This window comes from Elephantulus edwardii, unplaced genomic scaffold (genome assembly GCF_000299155.1).
Source record: "Elephantulus edwardii isolate Elephantulus edwardi_28Jun2011 unplaced genomic scaffold, EleEdw1.0 scaffold00061, whole genome shotgun sequence".
Lineage (NCBI taxonomy): Eukaryota > Metazoa > Chordata > Mammalia > Macroscelidea > Macroscelididae > Elephantulus > Elephantulus edwardii.
In genome coordinates, this window is record NW_006399811.1 from 12,385,498 (window position 1) to 12,403,706 (window position 18,209).

General features: G+C 45.0%; 1 protein-coding gene across 4 annotated transcripts in view; it reads left to right on the forward strand.

The window, feature by feature from the left end:
* Positions 1-17,323, forward strand: part of CACNA1E (calcium channel, voltage-dependent, R type, alpha 1E subunit) — a 564,119-nt gene extending 546,796 nt beyond the window's left edge. For 2 of the 4 annotated variants that reach the window (XM_006887738.1, XM_006887739.1), the window contains 5 exons: positions 6,716-6,827; positions 10,332-10,460; positions 11,679-11,859; positions 13,756-13,946; positions 16,668-17,213. In XM_006887738.1, coding sequence (XP_006887800.1) covers positions 6,716-6,827; positions 10,332-10,460; positions 11,679-11,859; positions 13,756-13,946; positions 16,668-17,213 — 1,159 coding nt within the window. Of the gene's footprint in view, positions 1-6,715; positions 6,828-10,331; positions 10,461-11,678; positions 11,860-13,755; positions 13,947-16,667 lie in introns of all 4 variants that reach the window. The other 2 variants (XM_006887740.1, XM_006887741.1) reach the window with 1 other exon arrangement.
* Positions 17,324-18,209: the final 886 nt, after the last annotated feature.

Here is an 18,209-nt window from a genome sequence, read left to right on the forward strand (position 1 = left end):
GGCGTCCCAGGTGAAACCCTGGGGCAAGGTGTAGGGCTCCTGTCGGATGTTGCCTTTGTCTGGCTCCACAGGGCCATGGGTGTTCACTACCTCTCCCAATTTGGGGACAGGCTGTGTGTCCCAGAACTGGTAGCTTCGTTTGCTAGCCTCTTCCATGGTTTTGGCAGGCCCCTGGCCCACGGAGAACAGTTCAGTGGCTTTCTGTATTTCCTGGATCCTCTCTGCTGGCAAAGAGTTAATCTTCATAGGCTGATCCTGGCCTGAATCAGTCTCACTGCCTTTTTCTTTCTTCTTTTTCTGCTTCTTTTTCTTCTTTTTGGCTCCAGTGTCATTGGCTGGACTCAAACCACTCCGGTTGCAGCGGTTGTCCTCCTCGTTCTCACAATTGCTGCAATGTTCATGACCATTCCCGTTCTCGTCCATCATCCGTGGCAGCTGAGGTGCCGGTGGCTTCACTGCTGTCTCACTCTCGTCCGCCATCTTTAGTTGCCCTCCATTTTCTTTTTATCCTTCCTGGGTCATTCATTATATTGCCCATACTGTCTTTCAGTATTACAACATGAAGCTTACATTTGTTTTTCAGTTCTTTCAAAGTGAGAAATGCAGAGCAAGTTCTTTCCTTTTTATTTTCCAATTCCAGCTCCTCTCTGCACATTCTATTACAATACTTTGCTTTGTCTTCCCAAGCTGCTCTTTGAAATCTTCTGTTCAGCTCTTTCACTGAGACATGTTTTCCTTTTGTTTTGGCTTCTCAGCACTCCATTGCAATCTTTAGAGTATCTTCTGACATCAATTTCGATTTTTTTCTTTCTTTTGCATTTTTCTAATGACCTTTTGCCTTCTTCATGTATGATAACCTTGATATCATTCCACAACTCCCCTCATCTATGATCACTGGTATTCAGTGCCTCAAACCTATTCTTAAGATGACCTTGAAATTCAGATATAATTGATTCAGGATCATATTTTGTTTGCTGTAGACTTATTTTAAATTTTTTGTGCCTTAATTTGAACTCACATATGAATAATTGATGAACTGACCCACAGTCCACCCTGGCCTAGTTTTGACTGCTGATATTGAGCTTCTCCAGTGATTTCTTCCACAAATGTAGTCAGTCTTGTTTCTTGTTCCTCTGCAGCGCATCAGGTGAAATCCATGTGTTAAGTCATCGTTTGTGTCGTTTTCTACACTATCGGATCACCTTTTTTTTGGAATGGGAATAAATACAGATCTCTTCCAGTCAGTTGGCCAGGCAGTTGTCCTCCAGATTTCTTGGCACAACCTGGTGATAACATCCAGGGCAGCAGCTGTTGAAATATATCAACTGGTAATCCTGGGGCCTTGTTTTATGCCTCTTCCTTCCAGAACAGCTTGAACTTCCTCCATCATCATTTCTTCTTGATCATATGTTGTTTCATGAAATTATTCTGTATCAGACAATTCTTTATGGTATAATGACTCTGTGTATTCTTTCCATCTTCTTCTGATGCTTCTTGGGTCATTCAACATCCTGCTCACAACATCCTTTAGTATTGAAATGTGAGACTTGAATTTATTCTTCAGTTCCTTCAACATAAGAAAAGCTGAGCAAATGCGACCGATTTGATTTTCCAACTCCAGCTCTTTGCACATTTCATTATAATGCTTTGCTAACCTGAATCCTACTCTATCCTGTGCCATGCTCAGTGTCTCTGACACACTTGAAAAGTCCATTGTTGAAGCCACTGTGTCAGTTCATCTCATTGGCAGTTTTCCTTTCATTCGCTTATTCTCTGTCTTTCCAAGCATGATGTTCCTTTCCAGGGAATAGACTGGCCTAGCTACCTGTCCAAAGTATGAAAGATGACACTTGACCATCTTTGCCTCCAAGGAGTACTCTGGCTGCTCTTTTCCCAAGACATATATGTTTATTCTTTTAGCAGTCCATGGGATATTCAGAACTCTTCTCTAGCACCACTACTCAAAGGCATCAATTATTCTTCAGTCGTTCTTATTTATTGTCCAGCTCTCTGATGTGTAGCAGGTAATTGAATAAACCATGGCCTGAATCAAGTGCATCTTAGTCTTCAAACTGACATCCTATATAGATCTCCTTTATTCCCAACAGTTTGTTGTACAAATTAACCTTCATCATAGATTCACTCCAGCTCTGGCTATGAATTAATTAATTCATTCTTTTGGCCAGTAATGGTTAGAGTCAAGCACTGGCCCAGGGAGTGTACATTCAGCAGTAAACATGATCACAGTCCCCATAAAGATAGATCTTGAAAAAGAAATTACAAGTAAGCAAAGCAAAAATGTACTAACACTATTAGTGTAAAGGACTAATGGACCACCCAACCTCAGCTTCCAGCACCCTGAGACCAGATGAACTAGGTGGTGCCCGGCTACCACTGCTGGCCATTCTGAGAGAGATCACAGTAGAAGGTCATGAATAGAATAGGGGGAAATGTGGAACAAAACAAAAAATATTTTTAAAAGGCCAGGTTTACTGGTGCTATAGAGTCTGGTGGAATACCCAAGACTGTGGCTCCCAGTCACCCTCCAAACCTAGAAAAAAACTCACCTCCCCACTTCTGCCTCTTTGCTCTTTGACTCAACTTTCAGCCTAACAGTAGACAGGCTTATAGCATGACTAATAACACCAAGGGCGTACTTCTGTTCACCCCTTAGAATAAACAACCATGTAAGGTCAAAAGAGCAGCATTTGTGAAGGGATAAAGCCTTGGAGGCAGGAGGAGTAGGATAGAAGAATTATAGGAGGTGAGAATTATACAGAGGAAGTGGGAAATGTGTAGTCACATTATAAATACTATTGTAACTGATGTTACTAAACACAACTTGTATGAACGATTGAATGAAAAACCAATTTGTGTTATAGACTTTTACTCAAATAATGAAAATATAGAAATTATAGGACTGATAAAGATTATGAATATGAAAGGCCAGCCTCTTGTGGTGCAATGAAAAAGAAGCAGTTCAGCTGGTTTGAAAGCTGGAAATGTCTTCCTGAGGATATAGATTTGAGCTGAGATAGAAAAAAGTCAGCTTCTCCAGATATTGTAGTAGTGAAGGGAGCCTAAAATCTGTCTGTATCCCTGGAGCACAGAGAGCTAACTGGTCAGATGTGGCACGAAACAGATTTTGGGCAAAATTGACTCTTAAGTCTATAACAGCAATTGAGGTTATGCCTTTCAAAGCCTAATAATCAGGATCAAAAGGGCAGAGCTCATCTTAGAATAGTGGGATTTTGAGCTTCGGAGAAAACAGAGATCCTTATCATTGAGCCAGACAACTCCATGATACATGGAGAAAAGATTGAAACTATGGTTTCATCTTACTTGGATTTATAACCAAGACTTTTAGTACCAGAAGTCAGCGGATCAGGAGATGTATTACTTTGAGCAGGTCAGCTATCTGGGACCTACCCAAAATATTAAAGAACAATGGTATCACATTGAAGACTTAAGTGCTTCTGGTTCAAGCCATGGTCTTTTCAGTTACTTGCTATGCCTCTTTAAACTGAACACTGAATAAGGACGACAGAAGAGTTATTGGTGCCTTTGAGTTGTGGTGTTGGAGAAGGGTACTGGTCATTCCTTGGTCTGCTAAAAGAGCAAACATATATCTTGTAAAAGGTACAGGCAGAGTGCTCCTTAGAGACAAGGATGGCAAGGCTTTGTCTCATATTTTTTGGACAGGTAGCCCGGAAAGGGAGTTCCTTGGAAAGAAAGATCATGCTTGAAAGGTGGAGGGTCAGCCAAAGAGAAGACCCCTAACGAGATTGACTGACACTGTGACTTTCAGCAGTGGGTTCAAGTGTACCAGGCATGATGAGGTGACACGATCCAGGACAAGTCTGTTGTCCATAGAGTTGCTATGAGTTGCACTCACCTCTTGACAGCACCTAACAACAAAAACAACAAGTGGCTTCGGAGTGGCCTGATCTGATTTATGCTTTGAAAAGATCACTCTGGAATGTAGTGTGAAGAAAGGAAGGATTGGAGGGGAGCAGTTCTAGACTCAGGAATACCGTTTTGTGATTTCTACTGTTATATAAATAATCTTTGATATGGTTTGAACTGACTGGGGAAAGGTAGTCAAATGAGGGAGTGATTTAGTAAGTAGAGCAAATGGGAGGGGGTGATTAATTTACCACACAGAGTGAAGAAAGGAAAGGAATCAAAGATGACCTGGAGTTTCTGGCATGAGCCATTGGATGGGTGGTGATGCTTTGGCTGAGATGGGGATCCTGGTGGAACTGCAAGCTGGTTTCTTGGGACCTTCTGTATAATATATGTATAGTGCTGCATATTTGTTCAAATAGAGACTGCCCTGGAAATGCAGGGGTATCTCTGATAGACAGGGGTCTCCCTGATCTTACATCATACAGCTAGTTATTTAAGTAAGAAAATGTGTCATCTTCAGTGTTTCAACTGTTATTCTGACAAGTACCAGGAAGGAAAACAAAGGGTTCTACGAATTTGTAGAACTGTGAGATCACACCAGTTATCAAGTGGAGGAAAGGATGGATCAGAGGAGATTTCCTTAAGAAAGAGGCTTTTCCTAGGAATTCCTAAGAATAAATTCAATATAACCCAGGTAGAGTTTGTTGGGAGTAAAGGTGTTGGAGAGAAGCATTCTGGGAATAGTGTGTATTTAAGTGTTGAGACAGAAAGAAGTATGCTAGACTTCTGAAAAAAGACCTGCAACTCAGAGAACAAGGAGGAATATGATGCCAGGAAGGAGGAACCAGATCATGAATGTATAGATTGTTGGTTTAGGACTATATCCTAAAAGCAATGAAAACCTAACTAGGATTTTAAGTAGGAATTCATCTAGGCTGCAGTTACTCACCTCTGTAAAGCTGGTCAGTGATGCAAAGTTATTCTGCCATTACTCATTCTCTGTAGGACAAAGGGGAACCCATTCTTATTATATGACTCTGCTCATCTTGTTCCCAGTTATTCTCAAGAGAAAGCACACTGGGGTGGAGTGACTGGCATTTAAGCATGTGATTAAATAAATATTAGGTGGCTCTGTCACAGATTTGAAAACCGAGCTAAAGTTCTCCCTGTCAGCAAGCATCCAGTTAGGTGATTCTCTGCTATTTCAGTCTTTCCCTATGACTCAAGCTGAGTGAGTTTGTAATTCCAGTGCAGTTGGGTCCATTCCAACTCATAGCCAGCCTACAGGACACAGAAGAGGACTGGCCTATATCTCTGGTGGCCTAGTGGCAAGACACTGTGCTGCAATCCCAAACTCACGTAGTTCGAGGCCACCAGCTGCTCTGTGGGAAAAAAATGGGCAGTCTCCTCCTGTGCGATTAACTGCCTCTGAAAACCCACCAGAGGGTCAGCTATGGGTTGGTCCTGACTCATTGGTACACAACAACAATAATAGGATTTCTAAGATTGCACTCTTTAAATGAGTAGAATGCCTCATCTTCCTGTGGGGCAATTTGTGGGTTTGAAACTGCTGACTTTTTGATTAATATTGAGTGTGTAGCCTCTGTGCCAATAGAGCTTCTTTGAGCAATATTGTACATACTGATTGTTTTGAGGTAATTGGTAATTCTTGCTTATACCTCAGATTTTCCTTTGGAAACATTCAATTACATGGCTCTCTCTGGGGCAGAAGCCTGGTCCTAGAACAGATGGTATTCCATTGCTCCCTTTTTCACTCTACTTACTTTGCATGAGCTGCTGCCTCCATCACTGACTTCTATTCCTTTTCCTATAACACATCTTCTGGATTCTTGAACAAATCAAGTTGGTAGCTGTCCATTGCTGTCCTGGTGACCATGAATGACAGTGAGAGCTGAATTCTCAAAAACGATTGCCTGCTTCTTTTTCTGCTAAACAAGACAATGGATACGATTGGCTAAGAGTTGCAGGAGGTGCAAAACCAAGTTTAATATCCAGCACACTCTGAAAGTTCTTCATGCTTTACTCTTAGATCTTTGAGTAGTTGGCAGACTATGTCCCTGTCTTCTTACTTCGTCACAATCTTAGTGTCTTCCTTCATAGCCACTTTGATCTGCTCTGAATGCCCAATTTCTGAAATCATTCGATATAATTCACGAACCAATAGGCAGTATCTGGCACAGTCTTTTTAAGTAAGTGTTCATTGAGTTGAGTATAATTTGGACAGGAAAACTGGCACAATGAGTCTATATACTTACTAAGAGTAGGGGGAATTTTTTAAAAGCCCATGACTGTTTAATATTTAAACAAACTGTTCTCTGTTTAAACGAAGCCATTTTTCCACTGAGTAGGAAAACTGAGCAGAATCAGGTTTGCAATCTCAGCCTTGGTCTTCCATATGGCTCCGTGTGACAAATGATGGCATTTGTCACAGATATGCTAGTCACCAGCAAATGATGAATGGTTCCAAATGCAAGTTGGAAACAACAGCTTCTCCCTTTTCCAATGCATGTTTTAAATCTTCTGTTCTAGGACTCAGATACCTGTAAGTTACCAATTTTACAAGTCAAACAAGGCTGAAAGGTGTTACCCAGGATGGGAAGGAAATGTTGTCTGGGGTGGGATGGTTGTAGAAGATACGATATGACCGTCTCTGATTCATTTTCTCTCCCACTCCCTGCCCTCCCCTCCCTTTTCCCTACCCCCTCCCCTCCCTTCTCCCTACCCCCTCCCCCTCTCCCTCTCCCACTCTTGTTCTCTTTCCTCTGAAATTGACATCACTTTTCAGGAGTGGCCGAAGTGGATACCCTTCAATGAGTCCACTCTCCCCCCAGGAAATATTCCAGTTGGCATGTATGGACCCAGCCGATGATGGACAGTTCCAGGAACAACAGTCTCTGGTGAATTGATGAGTTACATGGCCTGGAAAACACTTCTTGGTTTCCTGATCCCAACCAACCTCATTTAATTACATAGTCATGATCTACCAGAAAAGAACCTTTCTGGTAGTTCAACCAATTGCCCTGGAAACGTCCTACCTTTACCTCCGTCATGGCCAGTTTTCTCATATTCTCTAACAAATGCTCACTCTTCTGGTTCTACAACCAGGAGCCCCTTAGGTACAACTGACAGTTCTGTTGCTTTGGGCCATGCCCTCTGGTTTATACTCCTCAGCATTACAACAGAAACAAAACTCACATATAAAATTTTGCCTTTGATAGAGAGCCTTAAGGTGAATTATCATAGGGTGACGGGACCAGCTGTGCAGTGTGTCCAGCTGTTCCCCACAAGCCCTCGGTGAAGGGTCCCTCCTCCAAACTTTAGGAGCAGTGTGTGCAACGGTGACTGACTCTCTGTCAGAAAGTACAGAGAAGTCTCTTACTTTTGCTCTACATGGACTCGGGCAAATTGGGTTGTTTAGTCACAGTTCTTCAAGGTTAAAAGCATCCGAACAGCCCCTCAGACTCACCTTCCTGAGTCCAAAATGAGATTCTTACCCGCAGAAATGGTAAAATTCCCCAGACACCTATTGAGTCAAGTTAAAGCTTGGAGAATGAAGGGCAGATAAAGTTTAAGTTTTGCTAATGCAAAGCTAAAATGCAATTCCCAAACATAATGGACTTTCCCCGTGATTCTTAGTTCAGGAGCCGTGAGATCAGGTGCCCTCCTGAGCTTCAAATTGCAGTGTGCGTGTTCTTTGGCCTGGTGTGGAGTGTGGGTGTTGGCCTGCTTGTGGGGTACATGTCTCATAGAGTATGAGGAGTGTGTTCAGAGGTGGAGGATGATTTGGGAGCTTAACCAAATGAATTACTTCCTTTCCTGGGATTGCTGAGACAGTACCATGCATGGTTATGTTTAGAGAGTTTGCCAGGCCAGACACCACAGGGTTACCTGAGGTTATTTGTTTTGGGTGAAGGACAGGGCTGTACTTAGGCATTGGGGAGTGATTCCCTGTCTTTCCCCTAGGAATGTAGGCCTAGAGTCCAAAGATTAACCGGTACAGGCATCCCTCTTGTATTGTGGTACACTTTACTGTACTTCATAGATGCTGCATTTTCAACAAATTGGAAATTGGTGCGAACTCTGTGTCAGACAAGTCCATTGGTGCCATTTTTCCAACAGCATGTACATATTTAGAGCCCTTGTGTCACATTTGGCTAATTCTTACAATGTTCCGAGCCTTTTGCAGTGCAGTTTTATACTTACTATAGTATATTGTAAACACAACTATTCTATGCACGGAGCAACCAAAAGCCTTTCGTGGCTCACCCGATTGTAGTGTTCCTGTGATTGCAGTCATCTGGAACTGAACTTGCATTATCTCCGACATTTGTCTGTACAGAGTCTGTGGTTCCTAAAAGTGCCTCTTGGTGTCCTTCTTCTTACCTGCTTGGTGATGAGTTTAGTGGGAAAATCTCAATAATGTGTCTGCCCTTTCTTTTGCAGTGAAGCTCTGTTAAATCATCCTTTATTTCTGCGGGTTCCCCAGGACTGAGTTATAGTGCCAGGACTCTTTGGATCCATGTTCATCTCGTTGTCACCCCTGGTGTCTGTAATTCAATCAAGGTGTCAGCCCGAGCTGCACCCTCACCACTGTGTACTCCTGGACATTCCGTGGGGGCTGTGGCTCCATGTCCTGAGGCGTGGCCTTAAGTGTGTGTGTGCATATGGAGTGTGTGTACGTGTGTGCATGCATGCGTCTTACACCACCTCTAACACCCATAGGCTGCAATGTTGTCCCACATTTGTTTGAAGTCTATAAAGCATGTCCTGCAGACTTTGTAACTTCCTTCAAGTGCACCCATCACACATCCTGGAAAGACGCTCCTCCAACTCATGCCAGAAACCACTCAGCCGAATGGTCCTGGAAGCTGAGAGGTGAATTAAGCACCCTTTCCTTTGAGCAGTGACCCACACACACACTCATGTTTTAAGGGTGTCATTTCCTAAAAACAGCGTTGCTTTTCCCCTAGACTTTCTAGTAGTATCGTTGGAACCGACTCATAACTGACACTCCCGTGAGTTTTCAGAGGCAATAAATCCCATGAAAAGAAATTGCCCATCCTTCTCCCAAGGACCACCTGGTGGGTTTGAACCACATGCAGTGCAGATATTTGAGAAAGGCTTAAGTTTCTTTCTTTTTAAGTTTTTTGCTTCTTAAGGCAATTCCCATCTTTATGAAGTCACACTTTACTATTTGAATACAGCATATACCTTTGCCAAATTAACACTGTGTAACCAGGAAAATAACATAAATGAGTCAGTTGCGCAGGGTCTCAGGGAGTTCTGGTCCAACTGTCCAATGCTGTAGAGCAACATAGTCCAGTGTCATAGCCACTAGGCACATGGGCTGTTGAGCACTTCAGTGTGACTCGTCCTAATTGAGGTGTGCTCTAAGTATAAGCTACACACTCATGGCAAAGGTTGTGGCCAAGCAGAAAATAGAAAATACCAAATTCATGTTTTTCATGATTATATGTTAATATGGCATCTGGTAATACATTGGATTAAATAGAATATGTTATTAAAATTACATCTATTTCTTTTTATGTTTTTGATTTGGCTTCTGTGCAGTCTGTAATTATATATAGCTTATATCCCGTTTCTATTGGACTGCAGTGGTCTAGAGTATTCTTAACAGATGGCTATCCCTCACATTTTAGGATGGTTTCAGTCATCAGAGAACACTCACCTAATGAAATCATGTGTCTTAAGGCTTGAGAAGTGTCATGTCTTTGACAAACATCACAAACTGATACATCCCTTAGAATATTCATTTCTCTTTAATTCAGATGGAGTTCTGGTGGCCTAGTGGTTAAGGAGTTGCACTCCCAACTCAAAGGCAGGTAGTTTGAATTCACCATTTGCTCCAGGAAAGAAAAGTGGACAGTCTCCTCCCGTGCAGCCTCTGAAATCTGCTAGAGAATCAGCTATGAGTCGGTTTCAAATCAGAGTCCTTAAGTTGTTTTATTTGAGCTGTACTTATCTCATAGGAAATTTCTTTAGATTAAAAGTAAGAAATTCAACACTATATCTCTCAGAAAATAAAGTTCCCATATTTGTTTCACAAAACTATAAAAGGTGAAGCACTGCTCAGTGAGGGGGGAAAAGATGATACTGGGCTAGGAAAGGTGACATTGACATCTCAATCCCAGTTAGGGAAGCTTTAAAAAGGCATGAAAGGGACCATAATTGAATTTGAAAGCTATTCCTGAGCTGTCTGTTTGAGACATCTGGTATCCCACATATGTGTACCCATAGACACACACACAGCTGAGACCGTAAAGATGCAGGTCTCTCTTCTGAAGGTTATTCTTGGTATAAAGGAAGCAGACTCTCCCCTGGCAGGAAGAAGCACGAGACGGAACCAAGTCCCACAAGCATGGCTGTGTGTTTATTTCCAGGAGCCAGAGGTTAGTGAATTAAAAAGCGTGCAGTCCTCTAACCATGGCATCTACCTTCCTTCGGACACCCAGGAGCATGCGGGATCCGGGAGGGCAGCCTCCATGCCACGCCTGACTGTGGATCCCCAGGTAAAACGCAGCCACCGCCCACCACTTACAGAGGCATCCAGCGCTGTGCTGAGTTGGTGGGTTCTGAAAGAGTAATCTTATATTTTCAGATGATCTCTCAGCTTGGTCTTCAGGCCAAGAGTAATCTGATATTTTCAGATGATCTCTCAGCAAGGTCTGGCTCTTAGGCCTTTTTCCAAAGAGTCCTCTGCTCATCCCCAGCCACCCACTGACCCCACAGCCCTGCTACCATGATGACATCACTCCTGCAGATGGGCTGAACACTCTCAAGACCACCAGCCACACAAGAGATCTCGCCCAGGACTTTTTTTATTTCCTGCGCATTTTTCTTCCTTTCTTGTTCCCAGCTACCCCAGCACACATACAGTTACTCACACACAGCTCTGTGTCTGGACCGTCCTGTGCTAACCAGTACAGGCCACGCCTCATTTCTTTGTCTGTTTACCTGGCTTTATTTTTCCTGTCTGTCTGTCTTACATCAAGTTTTGACAGAGACAAGAGGGGGTTTTGTGCACATGTTTTGACATCTGTGGCAAGTAAACATGCCAGTGTTTGAGACTGCTGGGGAAGCCATGCATTCTTCTTCTTGTTCAGTGTCATCAAGTCAACTACAACCAATACTGCTGACTCGATGACACCCAACAACAACCGATAGCGACCTTAGGAACCACAAATCAGAATCTTGCCTTATCCTGTGCCATCCTCGTGATTTCAGCCATGTTCAAGCCTGTATTCCAGTGGGCTCATTTGTGTATTCTCCGAAGCTGTTAAAAATGCACCCTCTCCTTTCATGCAGTGGTGGTGGTGGGGGGGACATTTTCTGGTGAGAGTGGTACTTTTTTCATGCCATAGACCTTTTAGACTTAATGACAGCTACTCTCCTGTATCTCAGAAGCAGCTCCCTGTCTGCTGCAGGTCCTGGCTGGCCCCTCTGGTCACTTGTTGTGGGGTGCTTGCTCAGCACATGCTGGCCTTCTCCTTGATCTTGACCTGAATGCACTCAGCTCCTTGTTTTCCTAAGCAAGGGAAGGCCCTGGGCCAGTTCCAGTAACTGTTAACATCACGAAGTTTCTGAAACAGCTAAGGATTTGAGGGGAAGCCACCTTGAGGTTACAGTTTACAAGCTCCAAACCTATTTCTATCTCATTGCTTAGTTACCATTGGATCTCATCAGTATTAATCCAGGTTTTGTGTTGCTTTGGGGTTTCACTTTTTCAGGTGGTGACAGATCCTAGCTCCATGAGACGTTCCTTTTCCACTATTCGGGATAAGCGTTCAAATTCCTCATGGTTGGAGGAATTCTCCATGGAGCGGAGCAGTGAAAACACATACAAGTCACGCCGCAGGAGTTACCATTCCTCCCTGCGGCTGTCTGCCCATCGCCTGAACTCCGACTCAGGTGAGGACTTCGCCGTTTTCCTCTCCCGTCAGACAGTGGACTCCTGTCCTGATGGGCACGTTTGAACAAGGACTGGAAATCACTGGAAACAATGCAGATCAAGAGAAGGCTTGAAGGAAGTGAAAGGCGGAGGAAAGCATCTTCCCAAAGGACGTTCCTATGTCTGACTTAGTATCCGGAACCTACTCCTGGCTGACCCTTCACTGGGTTTTCAGAGGCTTTAAATAGCATATTGCCCATCATTCTCCTATGGAGCAATTGGTGGATTTGAACCACCTGCCTTTAGGCCACCAGAGAGCACTTACTCCTTCAGAAGGAAGTTATAAAAATCATCAGAATTGAAGCTTACCTGTGTCACCTTTTTAAAAATTCTGGGATTCTTTGGGAATATACCAGAGATCTCCTGGACTGGGGAGCGGAGAGGGGGCAACAGATGGAAGTCAGGCAAACTGGGTTGCGATTACTAACTCCACTTTTATCCACACTGTTGAGTACCATCAAGTCAGAACTGTCTCCAACAGGGCTTTAGAGACAGTATATCACACAGGAGATTGCCCAAACAGCACCCACCAGAAGTATACTTCTGTTTTTCTAATTGAAACTTTAGTGATCAATGCTTCTCTTATAATTTTTTCAATATTCTTCAATTTATTCTTTTTAAATTTTTTTCCATTGTGACACATTTTCTTCCACCCTCTCGCAACCCTCCCCACAATGCACCCCTTGTCCCAGACTGTTGTCATACATATAATGCCTAATCACACATTCATTTCAGACGGTTCTTCCCCTCATCTGATTTAATGCAGTATGCCCACTCTCTCCCCAATCCTCTCCATGCCTGTCCTATTTTATAACAGCAATGTTATGCAGTATCTGTCCCTTTGTGACTGAGATATTTCACTCAGCATAATGTCCTTCAGGCTCCCTCATGTTTTACAAGTCCATTATTTTTCAATGCTGCATAATATTCTGTTGTGTGAATGTGCCATGGTTTTTCTGTCCGTTTGTGTTTTGATGAGCACTTGGGTTGCCTCCATCTCTTTGTTACTGTGAATAACACAGCAATAAACATGGTGTGCATACATCTGTTCGAGTCATGGTGCTGGTTTCTTTAGGGTATAAGTTTAAAGGAAAGGGGTTGAAAACAGAAAGCAGAAAACTCAGTGTCTGGTTGATTTTTTTCAGTTGTCAGTTGTTGATCTCAACTAGACGAGGAATCAAAAATGAAAATGTGAAAGAAAAAAAAGAAAATGTAATGGCTGAGCCTGGTGGCAAGAAGCTGTGCTACAATCTTGAAGGCACATGGTTCAAATCCAACACCTGCTCTGCAGAAGAAAGATGTGCATCCTCTTCATGTGCAATTAACTGCCTCTGAAAACCCACTTGAGGGTCAGCTATGCGTGGGTTCCCACTTGATGGTACTCACCAACACAACATCTCATATCATATGGCCACTAAGTGGAAGGACTGGAGCTAGAACCAAGGTCTTTGATTTCAAGCCCAATGTTCTCCCTCTGAAATTGTGCTTGGGCTTATGCTTCTCAATTTGTTTATGCTGATACCATCGTCTCCTAAAAATGCTTCACACCTGTGGTTGGGACCAAGGGGATTCCTGGGCCATATTATTGGCAAAACCTGTCATTATCCTCCTAAGATAAAAGGAAGCAGAAGAGAACAGATTGCATACTATGATATTCTTGTCTTTTTGGCAGAAACTTGCAAACTTACCTGCTTATGAAAGAGTTTTCTTTTTAGACTTTCTCTCCTGTCTCCCTTTCAGATCACTTGTCGACCTGGAATCAGAAGCCAGGGTTCCTTAAGGTCCCAGGAGACTTCTCCTCATCTTTGGTGGACAGCATGGGATGAGTTATAACCAGTTACTCTTGTCTCTTATAGGCCACAAGTCTGATACCCACCGCTCCGGGGGCAGAGAGCGGGGCCGGTCAAAAGAGCGGAAGCACCTTCTCTCTCCTGATGTCTCCCGCTGCAACTCAGAGGAGCGAGGGAACCAGGCCGACTGGGAGTCCCCCGAGCGCCATCAGTCCAGGTCGCCCAGTGAGGGCAGGTCTCAGACCCCCAACAGACAGGTGAGCACCCAGCAAGCTGAAGTTCCTACAGGAAAACAGGAGAGAGTGGTCGGTGACATTTGGTGCAGAAGTGGGCATTCAGCAGCCACGCTGAAACACCCACAAAAACCTCAGTTTCACAAGAACCTGCATCAGCTATGCCACGTGATCAGCTACATAAGGCTTGGGTACTCATCAAGTGAATTTACAGAAAACCAGATTTTTTTTTTCTTCTCCCAAAGACATATGTCATTTAGAGGTCATCCCATCCCAGACTTCATAAACCATAAGTACAAAGTCACAGCAGGTTGCATTCACAAATCTCTTAGCCAGGTTTGAGCGGACAGACTTGTCCTTGAGCCAGGAGGATTGCTCTGATTAGTCATGTGATCCTTAGTCTCTGTGGGAACAGTGATTCATCTCTCCCAAGCCATATCTAGAATTTGTAAGTCAGTAGCTCAACTTCATTTGCTTGGCTTCAGCCATCCCATGAGGAAAACCCTGACTCTCCTTCTGGCCTTTTGGGTAGCCAGTGTCTAAGGAAGAAGTGTCTGTCTGAGCTATGTGGGAAGATGTTTTGTTCCTGCTTTCCTCCTCGATCTTAACCTTGTCTCTATTCAAGATGCTGTGTAGCAGAGGTGAGAGACCAGCTCAGCAAAAAGTCAGGAGGGGAGAAAAGGTTACCGCTGCAGCTGCAGACACTCAGAGACATGGGCAGCTGAGAAGGCAGCCTTCTAGAACAGCTGTGCACCTATTTTGGTTCCGAACAGAAGCACTCATGGAGCTTGTTAGATCCGAACATTCCTGGGACCTTGAGATTCTATCCCAGTAACTTGGAAATCTGAGTTTCCCCAGGACATTCTGAAACAGGTGGTTTAGGGGTCACACACACCTTAGAAACCCTTCCTGGATGTCCATCTACCAACACCTGGGCTCAGATGTCTCAGGGGGATAATAAGGAAGAGGTCAAGTCAGAGCTGAGCTGGGAGGTGGAGAGTCAAGTTCACTGCATCAGTACTCTTCCAGAAAGATAAGGAAACATTTTGTAAATCTCTTCCTAACTTGGGAGGGACTGGAGAGCATTATGCTAAGTGAACTCAGTGCCATAAGGACAAATACTATGTAAGACCATTATTGTAGAACGTGTATGAGGATCCAAGGGGAAGGAGGGGAGCAGAGGGGTGAGGATGGAAGGGAGGGGGGTTAACCATAGGGTCACATAATTTGATGGGGGGGGAGGTGAAGGAAATGGGAAAGATCCAGTGTGAAAAACAGGGTATATAAACTTTGTAAGTAAACCAGTATAAATCAAAAATTTTATTAAAAAATATGGAAACAAGAAGGGAAAGTAAGAGAGAATTTGAGATTCCTTTAGACTCACTTCCAAGAAGGGTTTCTCATACAGAACAAGCCTAAAGCATATGTTCACCTTGTTTCTGGTTTTCTTTATCACATTTCCCCCACCTCTTCCACTTCATTTAATTGTCATTGGTAATATGCACAGCAAGAGCTAAACCAATTCAATAGCTTCTACATGTACAATTTGGTGACACTGATTGTATCTTTGAGTTGTACAGCCATCCTAACCCCTCTTTCCTAAGCTGTTTCTGTCTTATTAAACTTAGATAAATGCCTACGTTTCCTCTCTAGTCTTTCAGGTAGCTCTTTTGCACCTGGCCCCACCAAAAAAAAAAAAAAAAAACACAACCAGAAACTCAAAGTCACCACCTCCCAGTTGGTTCTGATTACATAGTGACCCTTCCTCAAGTCTTTGAGGCTGTAAACCTTAATGGGAGGAGACTAGGCATTTTTCTCCTGTGGAGTCACAGATGGGTTTGAGCCTCTGCAGACACACTCATTTTGGTTAGCAGTGCAACACTATAAGGACTAGACCTTCAAGACTCGTTAAGAACCTTATTGCTACTGTTGTTATGTACCACTGAGTTAGAGCGACCCATAGCCGACCCTCCAGTGGATTTTCATTGCTAGTAAATTATACAGGAGATACTGACTAGCTTTATTCCAGAACCAGAGCAGCTGGTGGTTTCGAACCACATAACCGTGTTGGCAGTGCAGTTCCTTACCACTGAGCCACTGGAGCTCCCTTTAGGAACTTTGTTGTTGTTATGTGCTGTCGAGTTGCTGGAGACTCGTAGCAGCCTTATGTACAACAGCTCTGAAGCCTGCCCTGTCCTGAGCCTGTCTCACTATCTCCGACACACCAACCCCCCATTGCCCCAGTTACTGTGTCAGTCCATCTCATCCAGGATCTTCCTCTCCTTTGCTATCACTCCTCCCTTCCAAAGGGTGACGTCCTTCTCCAAGGAATGGTCACTCCTGGCCACATGCCCAAAGTATGTGAGATGGAGCTTCAAAATCCTTACCTCCAAGGAGAAACTTGGTTTCACCCTCTCCAAGACAGACCTATTTGTTCTCTTCGTGGCCCATGGTATGTTCAAGAATCTTCTCCAGCACCACAACTCAAAGGCATTTGATTCTTGTTCTGTCACCCTAGTCATTGTCTTAACTCCTCAGCCAGCACCAGTGCCACCAGGGCAACAGCATCTCATGCATTTTCCCCGTGGCTTGCTTCTCCCAGAGATGCACAGGTGAAACTCAGGAGCACTGGATAGCAGGGTAGGAGGCTGGAAGGGAGGAAATTGGGTAAAACCTTAGTCTTAGCAGGTCCTGAAAGGGCATCCCACCAGGCACAGACTAACATGGCATGTCTCTCTTATCCAGGGCACCGGTTCCCTGAGTGAAAGCTCCATACCCTCCATCTCTGACACCAGCACCCCAAGACGAAGTCGGAGGCAGCTCCCACCAGTCCCTCCAAAGCCTCGGCCCCTCCTGTCCTACACCTCCCTGATGCGACACGCCACTGGGAGCCTCTCTCCACCTGCTGATGGGAGCGAGGGCGGCTCCTTGCTCACCTCCAAAGCTCTGGAGGGCAGCAACGCTTGCCTGACTGAGTCTTCCAACTCCCCCCACGCCAAGCAGGGCCAGCAGTCCTCCCCACAGCGCTACATCTCTGAGCCCTACCTGGCCCTGCACGAAGACTCCCACGCTTCAGACTGTGGCGAGGAGGAGACGCTCACCTTCGAAGCTGCTGTGGCCACCAGCCTGGGCCGCTCCAACACCATCGGCTCCGCCCCGCCCTTGCGGCACAGCTGGCAGATGCCCAATGGGCACTACCGGAGGCGACGGCGCGGGGGGCCCGGGTCGGGCATGATGTGTGGCGCTGTCAGTGACCTCCTGAGTGACACAGAGGAAGACGACAAATGCTAGAGCTGCTCCCCCCTCCGATGCATGCTCTTCTCTCACATGGAGAAAACCAAGACCGAATTGGGAAGCCAGTGCGGCCCGGGGGGGAGGAAGAGGGAGGAAGAAGGCGGAAGGACACCGTGCATTATCAGAGAAGAGGACGTGAAGGACAGAAGGAAAACCAGTCAAACCCACCAAATTGCTTTATTTCCCTCTGCAAGCTGGGCGCTGCCATAGTTCTGCCTCATTGCTGGGGAAAGACAATCCAGAACGTGGAGGGCTCTTCCCAAGGAGAAGGGACATGCGGATGGCATTGCTTCCCTTCACTCCTTCCCACTTTTCTCAAGCTGTGGAGGGATCTAAGCCAGCCTGCATCTATGCTCATTGTCCTGAGAAGCCTGGTTGACTTTCCGGCTCACAACTGGGGAGCAGTGGAGACCAGAGAGGGGCAATCTCCTTCCTCATTATGTCTCGCTCCTCGGCCAGCACCACTGCCACCAGGGCAACAGCATCAGCATCTCATGCATTTTTCTGTGGCTTGCTTCCCCCAGAGAAGCACAGGCGGAGGAGCTTGGGAGCACTGGATGGCGGGGTAGGAGGCCGGAAGGGAGGGAAGAGCCAAAGTGGAAGGGGCCAGGGTGCTCTAACAACAGCAGCAAGGGCTGGTCTGGGTGAGAAAAGCCATAGCCCAGAGCCCATACCACAGAGGTCAGAGAGGGTCAGAGAAGTGAGACGCAGGTGGTGCTGTTGGGGACAGACTTCTGTCTGGAGACTTGTCACCCACACAGCAGGTGCTGTAAGCATTGGCTAGGATAGGCTAAGAAAGTCCACCAGGATCCATAAGGTGTCTGAGGCTCTGGTGAGGATGTTATTAAAAGCATTTAATAACCCATTGGCAGAGGTAGGTTCTAGCCTGTGTGTTAGAACCCTGTGTATGCCAAGCACTGACCCTTCATTTGCTGGCCATGGAGTAACCCTAGAATGGGGATAGGTATGGCGTGTGGGGCACATAGAGACTCA